This window comes from Pipra filicauda, unplaced genomic scaffold (assembly GCF_003945595.2).
Source record: "Pipra filicauda isolate LSUMZ 115617 unplaced genomic scaffold, ASM394559v2 scaffold149_size4050908_pilon, whole genome shotgun sequence".
NCBI classification, from domain to species: Eukaryota; Metazoa; Chordata; class Aves; order Passeriformes; family Pipridae; genus Pipra; species Pipra filicauda.
The window spans coordinates 691,288-716,193 of NW_024103984.1; the positions used below are offsets into that span (position 1 = coordinate 691,288).

At 44.5% G+C, this 24,906-nt stretch overlaps 1 protein-coding gene across 1 annotated transcript in view; it reads right to left on the reverse strand.

The window, feature by feature from the left end:
* Positions 1–1,970: 1,970 nt before the first annotated feature.
* PLCL1 (phospholipase C like 1 (inactive)) overlaps positions 1,971–24,906 on the reverse strand; it is a 193,023-nt gene continuing 170,087 nt past the window's right edge. The window contains exon 6 of the mRNA XM_027730677.2: positions 1,971–4,342. Within this exon, the coding sequence (XP_027586478.1) occupies positions 4,160–4,342 (183 nt within the window). The 3' untranslated portion in view covers positions 1,971–4,159. The remainder of the gene's footprint in view (positions 4,343–24,906) is intronic.

Consider the following 24,906-nt stretch of genomic DNA (forward strand, 5'->3'; position numbering starts at 1 on the left):
CATCCACTGTGCCCAGATATTTTCATCGTTCACAATCACCTTTCTCCTGCTAAGCAGTGCACTTTACAAGAAGCAAATCTCAGATTTATCGAATGTGTACATCATCTACCGCTGCTGTGATATGAGCCAGGGCCACCACATTCAGCCCCACAGCAAGCGGTGGAGACAAGAAGACACTGCTCCTGTGACCCCCTCACCTCTTTTTTATCTGAAGCTTCATGAGTTAGTCCCTGTGTGAGGCTGCTGCCTATCCCTGTAGGAGTGGGATGGAGGCCAAGGAGGCTATGACCTAATATTTCAGTCTGAACAGATAGATGGAAGAGATGTATTATTATACAGGAACACTCTCTGTGCATGCAATTATCTGATAACAAGCTATTTTGGGAGATGAATCTCTGAAGGACGAACAAAACTCTCACCTTGTTTTCACTGAGAAGCTCCATTATCCCTTTAAGAACAGAGAACTAAATGCATAAAAAATGATACAGAAAGTAGTAGAACAGCATGGTGCTGTAACTCGTGCTGAGCTCAGGAGAGGGAGGGGAAAGGGGTCAAGTCCTGCTGGTCACGCCAGCACATGAAATTTGGTAAAAACTATCCCTGCTGATTTAAGGCTAATCAGGTCTGTGAACAGTTGGACTAATTCAGCCTCTTCCCATGCCTCACAGCTGGATGCCTTCATGTAGGTACATCAGAAGCAAAATCCAAGTGAAACCTTTCTCTCATGAGCCCCAGTGCCTAACTGACAGGTAGAGGTCACGCTGCAGCCTTGTGCCACAGAGAAGGGGCTGCCAGGGCCTCTCTGAACCACCCGTCCCATCCTTGCTTGGGAAATCTGCAGGAACTTAACACCCTCGAGGTGGCTGCCCCTCTGCCATGCTTGACCAAGAGTCCAGTTTGGTAGGGACCAGACATGCAGGCACGTGGACAATGTATCTCTGATTGCTGGAGGCACTGATGCCCTCAGGAGAGGGGAGCAGGTCCTAGCTCAGCCCTCCTCACACGTGCTGCCTCACCCGTGCTCACCAGCAGCAGAAGGACTTGGCAGACACTGGTGTTACAGGACAGCCCAAACACAGCGCCTGGATGTTCTCCTGAGAGCAACAGCAAATTCAAAGGTGTTTCAGATATGTGTAACCTAATCTGTGCCTGGGAAGGAAAACATCATCAATCTTATCTTACAGATGAGAAAATGACGCAGGGAAAATAAATACTGTAAAGATGTAGGACTCAGCAGCAAAGACAACCCAGGTAGATTCACTTCTGTACTCCCTCTGGCAGACACCTCCCCACACCAATCCCTGAGAGCTTCTCTGATTTCTAGTTGTTAAAGTACACTGTAAACAATTGCAAATACCTGTAACACTTTCCTGACATCACTTCCAGAGAAGCCAAATAGATAATATTCACATGGGACATCAGGCAAACTGTACCTGCACAGGGCCCAGAGAAGGCTGTTGTTCCATTGCAGGAAGCCAGGTACACCATGAAACACCTCCCCAGAAGGCCAGGCAGTCAGTCCCCTTGTGTGTGTTTGTTGCTGATGCTGGATGTGATTTTGCCACGTGTTCTCCTTCAAGGCTGAATTTTTATTATGCCAACTACCACTTTATCATTCATTTTCACTCCCTTCAAAGGGGCTCAGAGGAAGATGAGATGAGCTTTTGCTGCCAGCCCCTCTCTTGATGCAGGAGGGAGAATGGAGCTGCTCGAGCTGCGGGGTTCTGGATGCCCACATCAGGAGTGGTCCCAGCTGCTTGGGGTAATCCAGGGTGACTAAAATTCTCTACTCCCTATATTTTGGCACAGAAAGCCATGCAGCATGATCTTGGCACAGGACATGGCATGAAAGGTGTGTGTGTGCATGCTATGATATTTCCATCCAACCACTTCTGGTTCTGTTTATGCTTGTAGAGTGAGAGCTATGTTGTACCCTCTTTCCATGTGAGCACATAAAAACAGTCCTTCTCTATTTAATTTTATGTTCATTTGTTCATAACATCAGAGAATGCAGGAAGACTAGAAGGTATTTTGCCAGCAGTTCCTGTAGACATCAGGATATCCTTTTAGATTGAGAAAATCAAGTCATTTCTAGGTTTAAATGAAGCACCAAGAGGCGAGCCACCTCTCTGTTCCGAGAGATGCTTTCCAAAGGCTGATCCTTTGCAACTGGTGTTGCTGGGTTAACAGTTTCCATCCTCCCTAACTGTAAATACTGAAGGCCAAGCATTGTTTTTATATAAATACAACCCATGATGAAATTGAGAAGGTAACCCAAGAGAGCAAAATGTGAATGTGCACACTCATACCACTGATCTGGCTTTACGCCTTGCCTGAAACACAAAAGACACTCCCCCAGACCTCAGTGAAGTCTGAATACACTCATAACGGAGAAATAAACAGAGGATTTAGGGCTGGATCTGAATAAGTATGGCAAATTTTACTAAAATGGTATTTAAGGCATCTGAGTTATAACCTTTGCAATAACACAGTTCCTGTTAGGGCAAGACCTTCTCTCAAGCAACTTACCCACTCTAACCCACCTTTATCCAGGATCACTGTTTACCTTCTATGTTAAATCACTGTAAAAACATGGGTCAAAGTTGTTTCATAGCTTTACTCTCTCAGTAATGTGCAACATGAACATAATAGTGTTATTAAGAAGTCAAAAATAACTTAACACAATAGCTATATAAGATTTTCCAATGATCAAACTTTCAGCAATTACTTTTTGTTAAGTTCAGAAAATTAGCATATTTGTTAATCAAATTAATTTAAAAAGTAGCTTTTAAAAATAAAAGCAATGCTTTAAATAAATATAGTCTTTTTTATAACCATAAAATACTTAGTCCTGTTAAAGGTAACACAAATACTAACACTCAAGCACAGTACTTAAATGATTGAAATGAATATTGTGAGCATACATGAGCTGGACACCGGGAGGGATGAGGATGCATTGCTTCGTGACATTCTCCGTCTCCTTTCTACAGTGGCACTAAGAGGCAGCCAAATCTCAGAACTACCCTAAGCATAGGACAGGAGTCAGGATATTTGTAACTGCTGCACAAAAACGCTGGTACCCTGTTTTTCCCCAAGCTATTTCTCCACACTACACCTGTAGCAGTTCTGGACCCTGCTTTAAATTTCTAGCCCAGCACGATTCTCAACCACAAAAACGTAAGGGCAGATCCTGCTTGCTTCATCCAACTGACTTCAACATCTACGCAGAAGGCGGCAAGCAACGTCTGACCTCTCACACCTCTTGCACTAAAGCTCACATTTTGTGAAATCTGGAAAACTTTCCTTACAGTACTGGCACCACTGGGTGTTTCAGGATGGTCTGAAGCTCGCTTTCAGAGTTCATGACCACTAAAGGGTGTTCACAGCTCTCCTCATAACTACAGGGCTGACTAGCTATGTTCATTACTACTTAAGTTAATGCCTATCAGCAAAGACTGCAACTGTCCTGCAGATCTACAAGGTGGCAATGTTTTGCTGGAATGAAATAAATCAGCTAGTTCTTACATTAGTATGTGCTATCTGGGTGTACCCTGAAGAGCAGTTTGCTAAAATTCAGCAAAAGATACATCTCAAATCTACCGATAATCTACCTAGCAACTGTGACCATTTGATAATCCCATTTACTTGGTTGTAGTTGTTCATTAAAAATCACCTTCAGGGTCTGCAGTAAATCACCAGTTTTGTCCTCACAAAAACAGCTGTCAGTGACATTTGTTGTATTCTGTTTGTTTGTTTGAACAGTTTAACAGTAATGTAGCCTGTAAGTTAAATGATAAAAGGCTGGAGAGCAAAACAAAGCCCGGAACTGACACAAGTGCTCTCGATTTGTTTTGATCTTCAGAATGAACAGGCCTATTCAAAGATGACAAAGGAATAAATTAGCAAATGGCTAATGCAATGCATGAAACGGCGTCTACAGGATTCGCATGTGCGCACGCACACACTTGCATACAGACAGCTTGGCTTCATTAGAAATCTCACTACCTTAGATAAATTACTGCATTAAAATACTGACACTGTGAGGATTTTAATACTATCACCCCCTGTAGAGGGCACTCCCGTGTGAATTTTTAAATGCTTTAAAAAAATAGTTTAGAGTTATTGAAATCTGTGACAAATGCAACAGCTCTGCCTCCCCTCACAGCCTCCCGTTCTCATCTCCGGTATCCTTCTCCTGTATTGCCTCCAGGCACCGCTTTGACTTGGCATCCGCGTGCCCGCTTCCAGTTTTGCTCAGTCCGCACGACAGGCACGCCAGCTGGATCTGCTTCATGTTCTCCAGGGCTTCATTCTTGGCGTTCTTCAGGAGATCTCCTTGGCCCTGAGGATGCACAGACAGACATGCAGGAGAGAGTCAGGCATTGCACACATCACTCGGGACCACAGGTGGCAATACTGCTCATCCTTGTCTCTGGGGCATACTGCTCAGTGCCATGGAACAGGTCCCAGCTCCCATCTCAAATCCACTCCGTTCTCCATGAACAGGATCAAAGCCCCTTCTGCAGCCTGGCACCAGCTCAGTGAGGAAGGCAGCACCCAGCACACTGGACAGACATCAGACTCCCACCACTTCCAGGTCACCACCCCTTGAGAGGTAATTGGGGCCTGCACTGAAGGAGGCTGTGGGGGAAGGCATTTCCTCTTCCACAGTCAAGAGCAAGGACCTGCAAGGGACAGGGCAGCGATGGTACATGTTACTCCCCTCCCCATGCCACTGCTCTATCCTTGCGCCCTGGCATCAGATCCCACATGGCAATGGTTGCGTGTCCCCAGCCAAGGATCCCCTGCAAGCCGTGAGACCCTGGTAACCCAACCCTCCTTGCACCCAGATTTGCTACCCAGCCTTGAGCCCTCCTGTAGCAGAGGCAGGCCAAGCTGCATGCCTGTGTGAAACACATCATCCTGTAGCGCTACAGGGAATGCATCTGAACCATTTTGTTTGGGACCTTCAAGCAGGTGAATGGGAATGAGACTTCATGAGCAAAGGGCTGCTTCTGCATCTTCTCAGGGCATATAAAGGTGAGGTGACTAGAAGGATGTCAATCCAATTTGCAACAATCAGGAAAAGTATGTTACATTAAATTTGTATTAAGGAGGTGGTGTTCAGAAATGCCAAAATGAATATTTATGCAACATTGATATCTCAAGTGCTGTGAAGCGACAAGATCCTGGTGCTACAGGACACAAATAAATAAAAGCCAAGACATGCATCTGGTCATTAAAATTCAGTATCACTAAGAACTTGAGCTCCTCTTCTCCTAATGTCACCCAAAGTACTGCTTAAAGCACAGCACCCACTGCTGCTGGTTATACACACACTCAGAAGGAATACTTCCATTGACTGAAACATCACATTCGCATCCCTGCAACCCAACCTGATGTCCTGTGGACCACAGGCACTTCCACGGGTCTAAGAGGAGACAACAGACATTATAGCAGGACCTGGGGCTTGCTGGAGAGGCGAGTGATCACTGCCACTCCTTTGGTTTTCAAAACATATCAGATGTGTTGGATGAGTCACAATATGACACCCTCCATCAGTGGGAACATCTCTCCACTCTCCCTTTCCCCAGAGCTAAGAGGAAGGATTTATCCCACACCGATGAGCACAGCTCCCTTTTTGCCAGCGCCTGGCACTGGACTCACAACGTCTGAGCCCCTGCAAACAATGTTCACAACGAAGAAACAATGGTGGCTTGCAAGTCTGCTGCACTGGTAAACACCACGTGGGAAACCACGTCATCCAGGGACAGCAGCCTGTGCCTGAGAACGTGATTGCCTCATCTCCTGGTGTCATGAATTTGTCCCTGCTGAACGATGCAAATCACTATCCAGATGCTGGGAATACAACTCAATGTGAGAATAACAAAAAGCACTGGGACTGTGCAAGTGGCTCTCTGCTATGTGGTATGAAGCTCTTCTGAAGAGATTTGTATCTCGGCAGCATGACAGTTATGGGAATACACAGACAAATAGCTTTGGATCCAGTGAGAAGGCATGGCTTGAAAAAACCAAAACAAGAATAAATTATGCAGCAGATATTTCACATAGCTGTGATCTCGATTTTAGGTCAGAGATTTTACTTACAGTTAAAGACAGTAGGCAGGAATTCAAGAGCCCCACAGCTGCCCCGAGGACCCATCCCGCTCCACTTTGGTCTCTGTCCCTGTCTGCAAATGCCACAGGAGTAGTGCCAGTGCTGCAGCGACAGGGACAACACTGCCACATAAAGTATTATATCACTAATGACATCATGATGTTATCAAAAAAGGTGTATCTCCTCAATACATCTTCAATCTCTCCAAACTGCACAACTGCAGTTTAAAGTAGGTTGGGTTTAGGATTAAATCCCCTGACTGCAGTGGGGTGGCTGCTTTTTCCTATCATGCACACAGGACCAAAGACACCAAAGGCTGCACCAACGAGCTGACAAAATCAGTGTGATGATGCTTTGCAGCCTTAACTTCTCCAAGTCAAAACCTGGTGCTACGTATTCATGCCCAAAAACAGAAAAATTCCCTTAGCACAAGAAGCAACTCAAAGTAGTTGAGAACAACTAAGTTAAGAACAACTAAGTCCAAAACCTGGGACAGCCCCTGCAACAGAGAAGTAAAATGATGATGATGAAGGCCCAGTGCCCCTAAAACACTGGTGTCCCCTGTTAGTCAGTGTGCCTGGAGAAACACTTCCAGGAGCCCATCCTCTGCTGCAGCACGGCTGGCGTCTCCCTGGGCAGCGGGAGCACTCACCCGCACTGCGCACGGAGGAGGATTTCCTGTCATGCAACAGCATGAGACAGATACAGCTCCATAGGATGACACAAAAAGCTTCAGCTTAGTCTATGGCACTTTCTTCACATCTCTTCCTTCTAAGGGTGAGGGCAAAGCATGGAAATCTTTCTCAGGTGGCCCACAAACGGTGTGTTTTACCAGGGACTGAGACACTCATTTGAAGGGAGCTACTCGGGATTCGATACACCGCTTGGAAGGCAACAGCCTGAGTCTGTCCTGCCAAGACTCACGTCTGAAGTCCCCAGAAGCCAAGGGACTCCACAACCTATGTGAAAGTGCTGAGCCACCCGCTCTCCCTTATGCATTTTCTTATTTCACATTTGAGTAACCGGGCAATTCAGATTACAGATTTTGTGTGAGGCAATGCACAACTTGTCTTCAGGTTTTGGGAAGACACACACTCCTCCTGAGCATACTTCCAATATTTTGAAGACATTCTTATTTTACAGCGATCTAAAAACAGAAATGGTCTTATCAAAATAGTGCAATTCCATTCATGTACAGTTCAATGTCTTAGTCTCCTCATTTTTTTTATTTTTAAACAGTTGGTTCATTTGAGCAAGCTGAAGGAGTAAAAATGATTTTAAATCATCTGTCATGAGAAAATTAACGACAAACCAGCCCCCTCTGACAGAGCTGTCATAATTCTAGAGACACCATTAAAAAAAAAAATCTGTGGGCATGCTCTGTTTGAAAAGCCATCTGTTTGCTTTGAAAAACTGGCTGTGAGCATAATCCACTTAAGAAAAATGTCAGCAAAATTGTGTCAACACCTTAACGAACTAAATACTGGATAGAAGCTAGAGTAAACTTTACAACTATGATTGCATTGAAACAACCTTCAAAAAACAGTTCTCGTGATCATCTCTGCACACAGAACCATCCTTCTTGCCCTTACAAACAAAGTATCTTACTTCCCAAAGAGAGATCGTGACATTCCACTCTGGCATCTATGCATCTATCTCCCTTCTGCTATTGGTATCATCAGCCTTTCTGAAAATAAAGAGTTGTGACAAAGTTTAAACGCAGCATTTGGCATGAATTATGCCAGAAGAGGTTAATCAGGTGTTCTACCTGAAAAACTGATCAAGGGGCCCATTTTCATTTAGGGTTAGGGAACATTAAATGTCAGATTTCATACACCTAACTACAAAACCTCAGCAGAAATTAACATTACTGTACAAATAATCCAGCTCTTCAAGCAACTGTAAGATTATAAGCCCTTACCCTTGACAGGTTAATACTGCTTAGAAAACCTACAATCTGTTGTGCCTTTCCATATTGCTCAGTTTCAGTGACAACCCATGAAAGGCTTTAAGAAGCATAAGAAGCTATAGACAGACACTGGCAATGACCACAGATGGGACAAATTCCTTATGTTGCTGGTTCAATTGGGGTTTTTTTCTCCAATCAAATACCTACGTTTTTGAGTCAAGATGGCAGCTCTATATCCAACAGCAATCCACTCCAGGGTTGGGGAAGTGAAAGGTGGGTTGGGATAGGTTAGAGGCACCATTTTGTGTTCAACTTCACAATATTATTTCTTTTATATACGTTGCATGTTTATTTCTACATAACTGTCAATATATGAGCATGGGTATGTGCATTAATAATTACTATTTCTATTCCTGTGCTTTCTGGGAAACACCCCACAACATGTAGGTCGTGAGGCACTGCTAGTTGTGGGGACCCCGCAGCACTGCGGACCCGGTTATGGCTCAGGCAGGACCCTCAGCCCTTGTGTTGGCAGGTGCCCACACCAGCATCAGGGGCTGCAGGAGGGTCCTGAAGGCCACCCCTCGGCCCATGCAGAAGTGAACTGTACTGACAGGTTGCCCTACACAAGCACTTTGCTTTACTGCTGGCGAAGAAGAAAATCCCACTTGAGCAATAGGGCCTTCCTGGCATTCAAAACTGGCCGTGTTTCCAGAGAGGCTGAAACAGTGGCTGCAAAAGCCATTTTGTAATCTGCTGCTTGCTAAAGCAGACGGTTGCTTATCTCTTGGGCAGACATATTCTCTGACAGCACATTATGGGAGCTTTCCTCTCCAATCCTCAAGGGCTGAGTAAATACAAATAAATAACAGTCTTAACACTCATCCCACATCACGCTCATGATATTACTGTTATTTTTTACCTTTTTCTCAAAGAGTCAAGCTCTTACATTATTATTTAATCACAAAGCAAAATCTCCAGAGGCTGCCAGTGAACACCAGTGGTTGGTTGAAAAAGCCAGACACAGCCACATAAAACAGCCGCAAGCGTTGCGTCACTCCACGTTTCAGAGGCAACACGGGTACGGTAACGGCACTGACAGTCTGTGCCAAGGGACTCAGATAGCCAAAATGCTGGAGAGCTGCTGTAATATTGGGATATTCTGTGTGGAGGTAGCATTCACTGCAAAGGGTGCATTTTCAAGGTATCATAGTGGGACTTTAATTGTGTTCAGTATTAATAAGAAGGCACATAATTAAGTGATCGTACATGGCTTTGAAAATGTAATCCTGGGGAGGAAATCATTAATGAAATTATTAGACTGCTATGCTAAACTTGCTACAAAAAGCAGGTATTTTTCTACGCCTTCTTCAAAGTTAAATGTGGGAACAATTGATATGAATTTGATTATGATGCATTCACATTTCAGAACAGACTACTCAAAAACCATACAGAGCGTTGCTGTATCAAAGCAGACTTTAAAACCCCACCCTTTTCATTATTACTGCATATAGTTTGTCAAGAGCTCTGCTTTATTGTCTGTGACAGAGATCACAATGCACATGTTGGCATGAAAAATTACTGTGCTCAAAGATTAGACACAAAACATATAATCACTTCTTGCACACTGAAAAATAAAGGATTGCAAAAATGAGTTACACCACAGGAAAAACGGGGGCCAAATGTTACTTTCCAATTTATTTTTAAACCTTTGCATAGCAGAAATTCACTTTGTGTGAGCAAAATAAAAAGGCCACAAATATAAAAAATGGCACTTAAATGGCATTCCTTGTGCTACTGGTTTATCATTTAAGGTCTGGGTTTTGGCCATAGCTTCCCACTTACCTATTCTGAACCAAATACAGGAGCTTGTTTCTACCTGGCTGAAAACAGCAACAATTTGACACTGAGTAAATCAGGCAATCCGACCGAGTGCTTGCGGGGGTCTGAATCATCATATTTTGTAGTATCTGCTAGTAATTTCAGACATCAAATTGAGAATCTCATTTCAGTCCATCAGCATGTAACTGACAGCCAGAGACCTCTTCTCCCATTTCTCAGACCAGGGTCTAGCTAAAATTCGCAGGAAGGAAACACAGCTGAGAACCAATTACATCACACCAAGAACAGATTTGAGATGTACGAAAAAGAAAATATCCACCTAGGTGTAGTAGGTTGACCCTAGCTGGACTCCACTAAAGCCACTCTCTCACTCCCCTCTACCACTGGACAGAGGAGAGAAAATACAATTAAGGGTTCATGAGTTGAGATAAGGACTGGGAGAGGTCACTTACTGATCACTGTCATGGGCAAAACAGACTCAAAGTGGGGATATTAATTAAATTTATTAGAAACAGAATCAGAGCAGGAGAATGAGAAGTACAATAAAACTTAAAAACACCTTCCCCCCACAACTCCCTCCTTCCAAGTTCTACCTCCTCTCCCCCAGCAGTGCAGGGAGACACGGAATGGGGGTTGCAGTCAGTTGTTGTTTCTGCTGCTGCTCAGGGAAAGGAGTCCTTCCCCTGCTCCCGTGGGGTCCCTCCCAGGGAGACAGTCCTTGATGGACCTCTGCAGCGCCAGTCCATCCCACGGGCAACAGTTCTTCACAAACTGCTGCAACATGGGTCATTTTTCCACATGGTGCAGTCCTTCAGTCACAGGCTGCTCCAGTGTGGGTCCCCCACAGGGCCACAAGTCCTACCAGAAAGGACCATTTGGGTCATTTGGGTCTCATCCCAAAGGTCTGCATTGGAGAGGATGACTTAAAGGGATTTGCAGAGGTGTTCTGCAGTAGCCTGGTCAGTTTTCTAGAAGGCTGGTTCATTGCATAGCCAAGCAGTCAATCCCAGAGCACAAGCCAAGACATGAGCAGTTGGGAAGAAGGAACGCTGTCTACCACTGCTGGTATGGGACTCCCCTGAAAAACACCCTTTCTCACCTTCTTTTCCATCTATTGGAAAGGTGCAGTTAAAATCTAAATGGCTGTGCTGGATACCAAGAGACAGCCCCCAATGTACCACACTGGGCAAGGGTCCACAGTTTTTACAAAACTGCCAGCCCACAACTTAGATATATCCAAACCATATGACACGGCCAAACATAGACCTTGAGGGCAGCCTAGGAGGTGGAAATGAACAAAACACTTTTTTTCTACAAGGAGAACCTCAAAGAGAACAGTCATGCAATTAGCAAATAAGTAAATACTTAGAAAAACTTTTGATTTGGGCTGTTGGCCTTGCCAGTGGGAGCATATCATTGCCTTGTGCAGCCATGGCAACTTAGGTAAGAGGGTCTGTATTTGTAGTTCTCTTACAGGATTTGCCTAACAAGATAAAGGCAAAGGGCACACATGGCCAGCTTGCTCTCTGAAACAATCGAGTGCCCTTCCAAACCCTACTGGCCCCAGACCAAAGCCTGACAAGGAATTAACGTCAAGCATTTGCTAGAACACCAAAGTGGCAAAGCACTCATACTATAGCCTTCCCTACTGATCATTAAACAGAGCTCTCCACTGAAATCCAGGGGCTCTTGCAAATCAATTGCACTATATGGCTACTAATTTATTCCTTCAAGCAGGCATTTTATGTATAAAAAGAGTGGGCTTTTATTTTTATTTTTTTTTTAAAATGCCTATGCTTCTCTCTCATCTGGGCATTTAAATTAAATTACGCTATATCAGGCTGTCAAAAGCAATGAATGCAAACATTGACTGTAACTGTGTTTCAGTAGGAATTTGCTTTCAGAAATAATGCCATTAATTTGATGTTAGCCATGTGCTGAGCTGTTCAGCTGCCTGTGTGTCTCTCAGGCACTCCATCTAGCAGACAGTTTGCAAGCACAGCCACAAATGTATGTGCTCTCACTGTCAATCCCTCCATGCTAGCAACCTGCCTTTTCTTCTGGTGATGTGTTTGAAATTAAAAGGTTGACTGGGAGCCCAGAAGTGCACAACTAATAATAAGAAAATCCCATTTTACTGGAGAAATTGGAGCACTATTTATTTTTGATATGTAGTCATGAGATGGAAGTCAAAGCTGTATGTCCAGGCATTTATCTCTTAGTCCTCCCTTGGTCACAAACCCCACAGGTACCTGTACCAGCACCTGCTGGTAACTCCAGTAAAGTCCAGAGAGTCCCAGAAAAACAAAACAAGGGGAAGAAAACTGAGGCAGAAAGTGTACAATTTTTTTTTGCATTTAATTTTTCTGAGTAAAAGGACCAGCTTCAGGAAAATAGATGTTTTGCAGCTAACAAAACACCTGTGCAAAGCAACCCCAAAGCAAAACATTTGGCTGGGAATAGCTGACAGCCCCAGCTCCCTGGTGCCCTCTGTGCTGACTCACAGCTGCCCGGGCTGCAAGCACATAGTTAACATCAAAATCATGTCCTTCATCTCGGTGTTGACAACAAAATGTCCCTTAAGTTCCTTAGAACTTGGAAAGGTTTAGTGGCTGATTCTGTTTTGACTGAAGAAAACAGGCACTGTGCTGGTTTGGGGCTTTTTTGGAGGGAGAAAGTGTTGCAGCAATGTTGCACAAACACAGCTAAAAAAATACCTACAGCTGTGCTTAATACTAACTGAAATAATCTAATCAAGATGAAATCAAATTGTGCCATCAGAGCACAGCATTTCTGGACAGGTAACAGAGCACCCTCACGAATAGCTCTTGCACACAGCCCCTTACGTCTCTCCTTTCTCAGTAACCCCGTGCCTCAAGCACTAATGTCTTAGCAACTATATGGTTTGCAAATCCTCCTGCTGCAGTGGTGCTGGCCAACATCACCAGCTGACTGGGGCACGATTATCTGCAGAAGCCATCTGAGCTCCCTATTCCTACTGCTCCAGCTGGGGCATGACACCCCTCTGGTTTGGCTGCTCTCCTCCCTTCATGCCAGGTGCTGTGGGCAGTCAGTTTCTAACCTGTTCACAAGCAGCACAGGCCACAAACAACTTTATGCTGAAGCAGAAAGCTTTAATCTGAGACCAAAATCTCCAAATCACATGAAAGGTTAAGTCACACAAAAAAAAGAACTAAAACAAACCACTGTCTAGCTGCTAGGTGTTTAGAAGATCCTTAAGCAAATGCTCTGATCCACCTTATCCCTGTCATTCTGGTCCCCCACAGTCAAAGGCAGGTTTGCTGGTGAGACTGGGCAGTGAGCTCAGTAAAAGCAGAGCTGAGCCACCCTCTCTGCTTGTGTTCCCCCAGCCAGCGGTTAAAGAGGCTCCTGTGGACACAGCGGCCATGGGCCTCATGTTCACAGGGCTCAATTCCCCTGGGAAAATCCCAGACTTGCCCTCCCAGTGCAGATGTGAAATCAAGTACAAACAAGAGCGGGTATGGTTATTTTTGCAAGCAGCACTGACCCAGCAGGCAGAGAGTCACTGAAACTAAGCAACTGAGAGGGGAGGAGAAAACCAGCAGGGATCAGAAACAGGCATGGGAATGGGAAGGATGGAGACACACAGCAAACTGAGTGAGCCAAGCACAAAAATTAAGTGGTGCAGGATAGGGAAGGTAGTATTCATTTACACATTCATTGCCCCAAAATGTCAATGAGGGAAACGGAACAAGCATGATTTACAATCCATTACGATGCTATACCACAGAAAACAAGAGACTTTTCAGCAAAATTTAACTCAGTTTTTAAGACTGATATAGAGGGCTGTAATATTAACTCCACAGTTACTGGGGAGGGTTGGAGACAATGAATTTCTACTACCCAACTCAGTACCCACTGAGCCACCCTCTGATGCTGCTGGCAGACCCCAGTCTCAGCCCATTCATCCCAGACTGCTCAATTAGGCCCCTCAGGCTGTCCAGCTCCCACCACCTTTGCCAATGCTTGAAAACATAAAAAAAATTTTCAAGTGCTTTTCAATGTCTTCACGTAGCTCACCTCCTCCCCTCTGCTACCTACACAAGCATCACCAGGAGCAGGAACCCAGGGACACTGAGTGGGAACACACAGAGCACTTAAATGCAATTATCACCACTCCCCACTCTATTCAGAAAAATCACAACCTATCAGTAAGGCTCCTCCTGCCAATACCTATGTCTGATCCATAGCAGAGGATGCTGGAGCAAAAACTACTATATAAGCATTTTTAACTTACTCCTCTGACCGTTGTGTATTTTTAATTTGCTCTCATATGAACATCTTTCCGACATCAGTAATGCCTTCTTTTTGTGATCTAAAAATAAATAACAGCTGCCACAGCATCAGAATCACTGGATTTGTCTCTGCTTTTCTCCACAAATGGATCCCACCTTTAACTGGGGAAATGACCCATAAGAAAATTACCTTTATCTGCTGCAGGTTTCATCACCTTGCACTTGAATTCATCTGACCCAGGTAAAAGAAGACTGTAGCTGTCAAAGATATAAGATTGCAGTTTCCCAGTCCATTGTTCATACAGTAAAGCTTACTTGCCCCCACAAGTACTTGGGCCTCCGAGTTCCCTAGCTCCTGTGCAAGTTTTTGGGAATGCCTCCCACATTTAGGGCTTATTGGATCCAGCATAAGATCCAGGGAAGAATAACGGCAGCACAAACGCCTGGTCTCACTGAACACCTACAACTTTCCCTTAGGGCAGTTTGTGGCTTTTCACTAACTGTCCCAGCCCTCCCTGCAGATCCATACTGCCAGTAACCATATATGTTAACACAGCATCTTTACTCCACAGCCCTCTACTGCTAGTGGTTCAGGCAACAAAAATTAATCAATACCACCACTGAGTTAAAGAGCATTTTATTTTAACCTCAGCCCTCAGAATATGTAGTGGTGTGGATGAACATTTTCTCTTTTCAATGTCAGGAGGCAGTAAGGGAAGCTAGGCTGGCACAGTGAAAACATGGAAGGTCATGCCAGCAAATCACTGCCTGCTGGATTCAGTTTGGCTCCCCTGACTACTGTACTCACACAAGTGCAGAAGAAATCAAAGGTCCTGGCTAGCAATGGCATTGTGCACATTCTGACACGTGGAGAGAGGATTCATATCAGTGCTCATGAAGGAGAAGGGGAGGACTTGGCATTCATACAGAGACATGCTACCCCCCAGCTTCAGCAAAGCACAGGGGCCAGGTATCACTAGGTTATAAAGTATATTACCAGATCTGACTGAGGCCATCGACAGTGCCAGGGAAAACCCAGACAGCCTCTCAGCAACTGCAGAGGAGGAAGTTCGGATGGAGCTTTCATCGCCTTCTGAGTTCCCCCAGGGAGCTGTCTTAAATTAGACACCCATTCCCCCACAGGGAGCAGCTTTTGTAGATGCTGGCACGTAATTCACATAACAAAAGGGGCAGTCAGCTTGCCATCAATTATAAGCTCAGCTCGGGAAACTCTATGTGATCCGCAGACAGTAGCTGTAACAAGCTCAAAATATACCACAAAGGTAATTTTTAGAAGACGTTAAAGCTCTCAGCACATATCATTCAAATATAACCGTTTCAGACTAGCACCAGTTACAGCTCCCAGAGAACAGCACAGTTCACATTTAACAATAAGCGAATGCTGGGAAAAAAACAGTGTACAAGTGATCCTCTCTTAAAGTTCCCACCATGTACAGATCAGTACCCTGGTCTCTCCCTGATACTCAACAGCCTTACAAAAATTCAGAAAAAAACCCCACTGTGGTTGGAGGCTCCCTCGTGCCCTGTCCCACCATGAAACCCCTCAGAAGAGGAGCCCTTCGTTCAGACACACACTCCCTCGTAGGACACCAACGTGTGCACAGGCTGACAAAATGAGAAATTCCCCAGTGACACAAAGACCCCTGTCTAAATGAACCAGGGAACTTAACAGTACAGGAACACAGCTGCTTCGGGGAAAAATCCCTCTCAGAGCCTGTGGACACTGAGTTGACACACACCAGCTCCGCATTTGGAGGAAAACAAAGGGCATTTTCTCTACCCATATTTTAATAACCTTCAAGCAATCACAGCTCCACCAGATCTTTACCAGGGCACAGGACAGCATTACACAGTTTAAAACACCTTGGTAGGCACCATCTGTGTCATCTCTGCATGGGTGAGACACAGGAGTATGTGCTAGCTAGGATGAGATGAGCAAAGCAAATGCAACTTCTAGGCTGCAAAGTGAACTTGCTAAATATATGCAGACCACAATACACCTGAAATTGCTTTAAAATTTAACATGTATTTTCAATAGTAATTGTACAACTGAATCTCTCCTATGTTATTTAAGGGACATCAGGAATCCTCCAAGTTGCATCAAGAGATAACTGGAGTTTTCTAAGCAACAGTCTGTCCCTGAATCCAAGAAAAAACATCCATTTTGTGTCTCTCCATAAATGAGAAATACTGCCCTGCTTAACTGACCACCCTGACCTTCAGGGTCAGGAATAAATATCCAGGCAAGGCAGTGCAGGACACTGCCAACCCAGAAAGGAAAAGGTTTCTCCAAGCCCCTCACTAGGGCCAGGTGTTGGGAGGCTGTACTGGGGCACGTGCCCAGTGCCACTCCAAGGGCCCAGATGAAAGACTCCCATCCCTCCAGCACACTGAGCTGCCCAAGCTCTGAGGGGCAGGGCTGGGGCTCAGCTTGCATTATAATGCAACCTGCAACACCTGACAGAGCCAGCTGCTCTTCTTTCACTCTTTGTTAGTACAGCCATTGACAGACAGAAGCAAGAAATGTGTGAATTTCTGCTGAAACTTATACTTTCATTACAGCCTTTTTAATTCCTCTGAATGAGGTCATGTTGTCAGATTGGCATAAACTAGATCCTCAACTTCCAGGTTGTGTTAATTAACTCAACTGCCAAGTACAGCAGTCTTTGATATCCATGTCTCAGATGAAAATATCACCGTTGCAGGGGAGGGAGGGGATGGTGGCAGAAGTTGCTGAAGTTCCTATGCCATCTGCAGCTTCTGCTTACACTGTCTCTTCCTTCAAGGGGTGGGAGATGACACTGACCCAATTTTTACACACAGGCAATCGTCCTTTGGTGGGGAACCATCTACAAACACTCAGTCACCTTTCCCTCATGCCCCCTCTCCCCCTCTTAATAGTACCAACTTTCCAGCACAGTTCTGCAGTTCTTCTCAGGCATGCATTTGTGCAGGACTAGCTCCTTTTCCTCAAGAGGTGAGTATCTTCAATAAACTTGTAACCCTAACTGCTGATTTTTCAAATAACCTCTTCATAGGTCATAATCTTGCTGCGGCTTAAAAGAGCATTCGGAGAACAAACCCTCTTTGTATTCACACACCATCACCTGAACATTATTAATTACTTTCCCAGGTGCACAGTCTTTCGGCCGGATGACACACCCCCTCAGGAGAAGTTGGCCTTCACACCCAGGTGCCAAAATCCCTCCCAGGCTGGTAGAGAAGAGGGACGTCAGCAGCACAGCTGGGGCCTTGGCTGCGACGGGTCTGCCCCAGTGGCACAAGCACAGCGGTGCCAGGTCCCACACAGCTACCCCAGGGCAAACTGGCACAGAATGCAAGAGTGCTAAACTCATGTGAACTGCATCACAGCTAGGGACAGCTCCTGAGCCATGTGGAGTTTAGTCCAGGTCAAGGATGGGGGACAGTAGGACACACAGGTAAGACAAAGAACACAGCGGTTCACCCCCCCATGAATTAGCATGATTTAGATGATAATGCTCAACTGGGCCGAAGCAGAGGGAATGAGGATTTGAGGCTGGGGGGGAGAGACAGTAAACACTGAGATGACAGTGAGGCACAGAGGGGTAACTGAGGCAGGACAGACGACTAAGCAGAGGGCTTCACTGAGCTGCCAGCCTACACAAGGAGAGAGCTGGACACCTATTTTGACAGACTAATGCCTTCTAAGCATCTTGACAAGCCTCCATTTGTGAAGTGACACTAAAACTGATTTTCCAAACAGCACCTCAGTGTGCCAACCCTCACCCAGGCTCAAAGCCCATGCTGCTGAGATGGCCTCGGCACAAGGGGCACCAGGCATAGTGGCCCCACGTGCTTCTGGCCCTGTCTCCCACCACCCTCACTGCAACACGATGCATCTTGCCCTGCGTGCACAGCCAGCAGCTTGGCATCAGATCCATGGCTTTTGGCAATTTGTCCCATCACTCAAAATAAAAGGCATATCACGAGATTGATTGCCATCTATCTCTGGCTAATTTCAGTCAAGTTCAAGGACTAAGCAAGGTATCACTCAAGGCTTTTCATGACACCTTTCACTTTTCTAATGTCTTTTCTTATGCCAAAGTTACGGTCATTCTGCATATATATTTGATGACCTGTCTCACCTCCTATATACATACATGCATGTGGGTTTGCACATGTATTTCATCCCAGCAGAACTGAAGGAATAATATTTTCATCTGAATTGCAGAACTTTTTATTGCAGGAAAAAAAGCATTTACATCAAAGGAAGGCACCTCACGGTACTTGTTCCCTGGATGAACTTTAGTGATCCTCCATTTTCGGTCTGTCGTGCACCTGGGTCCCACACTGACTGCAGGAGGGTCTCGTCCCTAAACCTACTGTTGTGAAACACCTGCAGGAGTAGAGCCCTGGTGGGAGGAAAGAGGAAGAGCAAAGCAAGAAAACTGGCAGGGACACACATTTCTGCTCAGATGACTCTGGCCATCAGCTCTTTCCCCAAGAGCCAAGTGGGTCCCTGGGTCTGCCACATCACCGTGGAAAACACTAGAGCCTCATACCAAGCACCTTCTATGCCAAATATTCAAGCAGGGCTTAGATCCACAGCAGCTAAATACTCATCAGCAGCAGGAGCTACACAGCCTCTCACAGACCCTTCCAGTCCTACTTTCTATGGACACAAATAGGTGTAAAGGGCTGGAGAAAAGACAGAAAACTGTGCATGCTCCCTGGATGAACAGACACTATGAACTGGGTTTGGTTCTGCAGGGCTGTGTGATGTGGGGAGGTGAGTGCTGCTCATCACAAGCACCAGGGCTGCAGGCAGGCAAGTGCAGGTCCATGCGGATCCCTGTGCCTGGACAGTTAAGCACTGCCTGACCTGGATGCCTGGACAATCACTTCTTGCCAGTCAATGGAACACTCCTGCTGTGACATCGTTCAACAAACCCCCAGCAATAAATGATTAATAAGGGACAAAGTCTCTCCTCTTTGTCAGACCATCCTGGGACTCCATGCCCTCCTACATCTCTTCAAAAACTCACAGTATCATGAAGGAGCAAGAGCTGTGAACTCTGGTGATCTTTGGTCTCCTTTCCCCCCTTAGTCCCTGCTAGTGCCAGCATTTTCTACTTGCAGATTTAATATTACCTGGGTGGCCTTGATGTATGTGTTAAACACACAAATATTTAACTTGTTCTAAATCCAACTCCTGTCTTGGAATTTTCCTTGACCAAGGAAACAGTGACCTTTCAGAAACACCATTAGGGCTTCAAAAACTCACAGGTAACAGCCAGGTACCCAGAGAGGTCATGCTATACTCACTGGAGACTGCTCACTACATCCTCCCCAGTGCAATGCTCCGGTAGCATGGCTGAGGGCCAAGAAGAACAGCATATTCCAGTTAATTAACTAGTACTCCTAAAGGACTGGTATTACACTCCTTCTACCCTAATACACACTGTTGAAGTAACTTGAGAAGTTTCCATCACTAGATACAACTGGCAAAGTCCACCAAGTCTTTTAAAGAGCTCTGGTTCCTGCCTTTGGGCTAAGGCAAGACAGATAAAAAACAGCGCATTCACCACTTATGAAGGAGGCATTTATCAACCAGATCAGCAGAGAACAGCACTCTGCTAGGAACAAGAAAGGTTTGCCTATCCTACCTAATGATCACAGGGCTTGGTTCCCATAGTTTACAAAACACATTGATCAAAACAGCTTTGCACACACTTACACCTCCTTATGCTGTAACTCAATACCATTTAAAGGACTCTAAATCCCTTATCCCAGAAAGATCTTGCAACACCTCCACATACAGAGGAGCCCTGGAGACTGACCTGAGGGCCAGGAGCACAGGCTTTGCCCTGAAAGCAGCTCTGTGGCTGGGAGCCTCCCTGCACTTACCAGTGCATTCAAAGCACAGAAAGGGCCTGCAAACAACCTGCACTCCCATGCAACTTCTCCACATTCATCACAGACTGAATAAGGAATAAACTAAATCTTTCCTTTCCTTCATCTTTCCCCCTACTTTTAAATAAACTGCTCAAACTAAGCATATTGGTATTTATAAGACTAAATGGATGTTGACCTCGATAGACCTCTTCACCTTCTCTCCAGCACTCTCAGAAAGCCAGCTGGTTTGTATTATTTTTCTTTTATTTGTCCTTCAGCTTCATGCGTAAGAGATCAAGCTGATCCAGTAACTACGTGAATAATTAGAGCATCTCTGTATTTCATTATATGTTTGTAAAATCTGTCAATCACAGACTGATCGGCCTGGCCAATCTTAGCTGCAGCTGAGCAGGTCTCAGATCCCTCAGAAGTAGGCAGGGCACACAGCCTAGAGAGGTTTAAAAGTCTGAAACACCACTGTGAACTGCACCAACAAAGGAAATGCAAACAATGTGGGGATTAGACAGAAGGAAAGACATTCAGTCTCTCCAGAAAAAGAGCCTTTGGGGCAACCATATTCCAAATATATTTACCTAGATCTGGATATGAGTAGACATGAGTACACATGGAATAACACAATTAGCCCTGCATCTAAAGGCAGGCACGAAGACTCCAATGCCACACAAATCACTCCTGCCTACAGCTCTTGCTCTTCACTGTCAGAAGATGAGAGCAAATAAAAAGAATTGCTAAAACACTATGGCTTATGTTCCATCTGTTTTTGCAGTTTCACAAATTGAGCTCCAATGCGCTTGTGTCCACAGAGGTAATACTGGGAAAAGGAGGGAGATAAGACACAGGGAATTTTTGGGGGGTCGGGGAAAGCCTAACTGACACTTATAGTGAAAGAAATAAATGGCACATAGAATGCAGCAGGTCTGCAGGGACTCATGAATTCATCATGTCCTTATTTAAAAATCTAGATAGGGTAAATTGTCAAGCAAATCCTTTGGCAGCAATCATATAACATAATAGAATATATTGTTACCATTGTGCTTAATCACATATAATATTCCTAAGATTCTGCCAGGATGCTCTGTTGTCCACTCTGTAGCATGCCAAGGAACAAAGGCATGGCTCTTGCCTACTGCAGGAAAAAGGACTGATGTGAAAAGACCGAAATAAATCTCTCTTACAAGATGCTTTTAGAGTACTGTAGAGTACTCATTCAAAAACACTTCCACAGTGCACTATAATAAATCTTAAATTAATGCTGTGAATGGAACTAGTTCTTCCAAAGATTATCAGAAAATCTGTTTTTAAGGTGCTTTAGAATAACAATGACTGTCCGATATGTAGCTTTTGTTCCTAACAAAAGCTACAGTTACAGCTCCAGTAACTTATAGTGATGCTAAATTCATCTCAGTTTAGGTGAAGCCAGATAGTCTTGTATGTACATCTTTCAGAAACCTGGCTTCTACCTCTCCAAGTAGCCTTAAAGTGTGCATTTGGGGCTCTGCAACCCAAGTGAGAGGTCTGGATGCTGCAGGTTTCCCAAGCAACTGAAGGCTGATTGTCACAAATGACTGAGGCAAAGAAAGAGGTCATTTGTGGACATCATCCTGCAAAAGTGCTATTTGTGCACCGTTTTGCTGCATAAAGTCACTTACACCAGAGCTAACATTGATCACGACACCATAAAATTGTAGATTCCTCCTCCAAAGAGTGAACTGCATTAGCAATTAAATAATTGTATGCCTTCTGCATTCAGCAACCTCTCTCTTGATATATCTAATCAGCATTAATTTAAATACAGGGTAATTAACAGATACACTCATGGATGAGTGCTGAAACCATCCCTGAAAATGTAACCACTTGATGTCTTGTAGCACGTACTAACAGTTGGAGTCCTAGTAAGACAGAACACACACCAGCAGAGGAGAAATCTTATCATGGGCAGCAAAAAAAGATTAAAGAAAAAATGTGCATTTCAGAGCAACAACTAGAATCAAACATTTGGGTGTCTTCCCTTTCAGTAAAAGACCAAAACAGTAAATGCCACTTTATCTTTTTCTTCCCACATTTTGTCTATACATAAGTCAGTATGTTGGTATATTAACTAGCCAGGTATTTACCATCAACATGCAGGCAAGTACCCCAATGGTATTGCTTCTAGAGTTTGTATGTGCTGACCCACTTAAGTACACATAGCCCACGAAAATATGTCTGCAGACAATCAAAGCATGTCCACGTGAGAGCAATAAATCTGAGCCATAGTCAACATACTCAGACTTTGTTTGACTTACTTGGCAGGCTCTTGGGACTCAGGCAGATCCCAACTTCTTTGCTCACGTAAACACCTCCTGGTAGTCTGTGACAGTTTTGCTTCAGCAAGGAGAGTAGTTTTGCAGGCTACAAGTTTTTTTTCCCCCATCATTCTCAAAAACTCATAAAGCGGTCATTGAATCAGTGGTTTGCACATGTGACAGATGCTGAGAGTGCCTCAGTTACTAGAAAATGCTTGGTACAAGATCCCACAGGAGAGGCAGATGGAGTGGGCAGAAGAGCCCCAGGAGAGGTGGCAGCTGGTACTGTCCTGTGCCAAGAGGGCCAGGAGCAGACCCAGGCTGGCTCTGCATGCCCATCACCCACAGGTACGTGAGTGTACCTGACCTGAAAGCCACCTAGTGCTCTGCAGCAGCATTGAGTGCAGCGTTACAGCTCAAGGTCAGAACTGCCCTAACGAGGCTTCTCAGCTTCTGCCTCACAGGGCAGGCAGGAGGAGCCCATGTCTGCTGCAAAAACAACCACACAGTCAGAGAGGGGGTGACCTCATCAGGGGAAGGCGAGAGGAGCACCAACATTTGGGGAGAAACAAGCATGAGCCCACGCACCCACGTGAAAGCCTCTGCTCAGTGAAATGGATAGTGGCTTGTTTTAAAAACAAGAAATATCTCATGAAAATGAATTGTGAACTTCTGTGACAAGAGAGGGTCAGACCAGAACAGTTACCTCAGCTGAGCCGAGCAGCTTTGCAGGCCTGTTAGGGTGAAATGAACAGTTCATAACACCATGGACTCCATGAGGGGGGGTAAACACAAAATTCCTTTTGCTACCCTAGTGTTTTACTGGAACTCAATTAAATACAGAGAGGAAAACAAAGCCACAGAGCTGGTGCTGCATGTAAACAAACATGAAAGTGAGACTAAATTTGGGAACATAACCATTCCTGCAATATCACTGTGAGAACATGAGTCTTCTGTCTAGTGGACCCTAAATTATGCCTCTCAATATTACTGACTATGAGCCTGACAGTATTTTACACAGCATGTGACCAAATAGGAAGATGTGACATTTTAAAAATATGCATCCATGTCAAAGCTGACTTGTTAAGACTGTCACCAAGTTATAATATCCATCTTCTTACTGACATTTTTACCTTCTGGCAAACGTTTGTCTTTATTGCAGTCATTACTAACATGAAATTACATTTATATAAACTAAGGAAGAAAAAGGGCATACTATTTTCATTCACCTCTTAAAAGTACCCCAGGGCATTTTTAAACATGAAGAATGTATGATTTTTATAAAATACACTTTAATCTTGCACTCTGTAACTATTTAATTATTTTGCTAGTAGCAATTTCTTATTGCATCTCCTCTTTGTATTCAAAGCTTACCTACTGCAATGAGTCTTTATAAAGAAACACATTAATTAAATATGCCTTGGCTTCACTAGCCTAGGAAAAGACTATTAATCATCTCACAGGCACAAGCACAACATAATACCTGCTATTTTGCTCACAGGTAGCTCACACAAACTGACTTCTGCCACATGATGTAATTGCCTCCAACAACCTTGAGCACATAAAGAGGCTTCTCCTCATCAGCCATTCACTCACCTCACATACTGTGAAGTGGGTGATGCATTTTTGAGATGTTAGGGGCTATTTTTTTTCCTTTTTTACAATACCATACCAATATCTAGTGAAATACATTTGCAGTGTCCACCCTGCCACTGGACATATGGGGACACCAAAGGCTTGTTGGTTGTCTTCTCACCAAATCCTCCTGAGGAGCACTCACCAGTACTGAGGGGAGTCAATGCCAAACATGAGATGCAGCTGTAACCAGCAAATAGGTTTGTTAGGGCCAGGGTCACTGAAAGACAGTACTTTATAATGGGGGTGGGAGGGGGGGAGAAAAAAGATGGACAAATTAGAACAATGACTGATGGTCTCATATAGAAACCTCAGGTACAACTTCATTCCCAGTTTTCTAATGTCATTGCTGAGTTGGACTTCAGTCAGAATGAAAAGACATTTCATGTGCATTCCGTTGTCACAAACTGTTAATATTTTATTGGGTGAGAAAGGTAGAAAAGAAGTTGGGGCTTAGAAATTAAATAAGTCAATTATTCCTTGACCTTGACTGGATGTTTTAAAAGCTTTTCAATATGTTTGCAACATGTGCTAGGCAGCAATTCTTTTTCATGGAAAATGTTTCTCTGATATCTTACTTGTACCTTCATTAATCATAGGTCACCCTCAGAGGTGCAAGCTTCTCATTTAACAAACATCTAGAAATTGTTCAGAGTAACTCTGCGTCTAGAGTGACTCTGAGCATGAGGCATTTATTTTACCTAACACAGCTAAAGGTATTCAGAATAATGTTCAGAACTGCCTAGTGCACTCTTCTTTTTGGTTCTCTTCAGCTACTTGTCTTGGCGTGCTGTGTGGAATAGGTCAGCCTGTTCCATAATGTTGGAACCGGTTGCCTTTTCACCAGAGGTCCTATTAACTGAGCCAAAACTCATTCCACTCCTCACTTTCCTCGCTCTCATGGTGCATCAAGGTATGCAA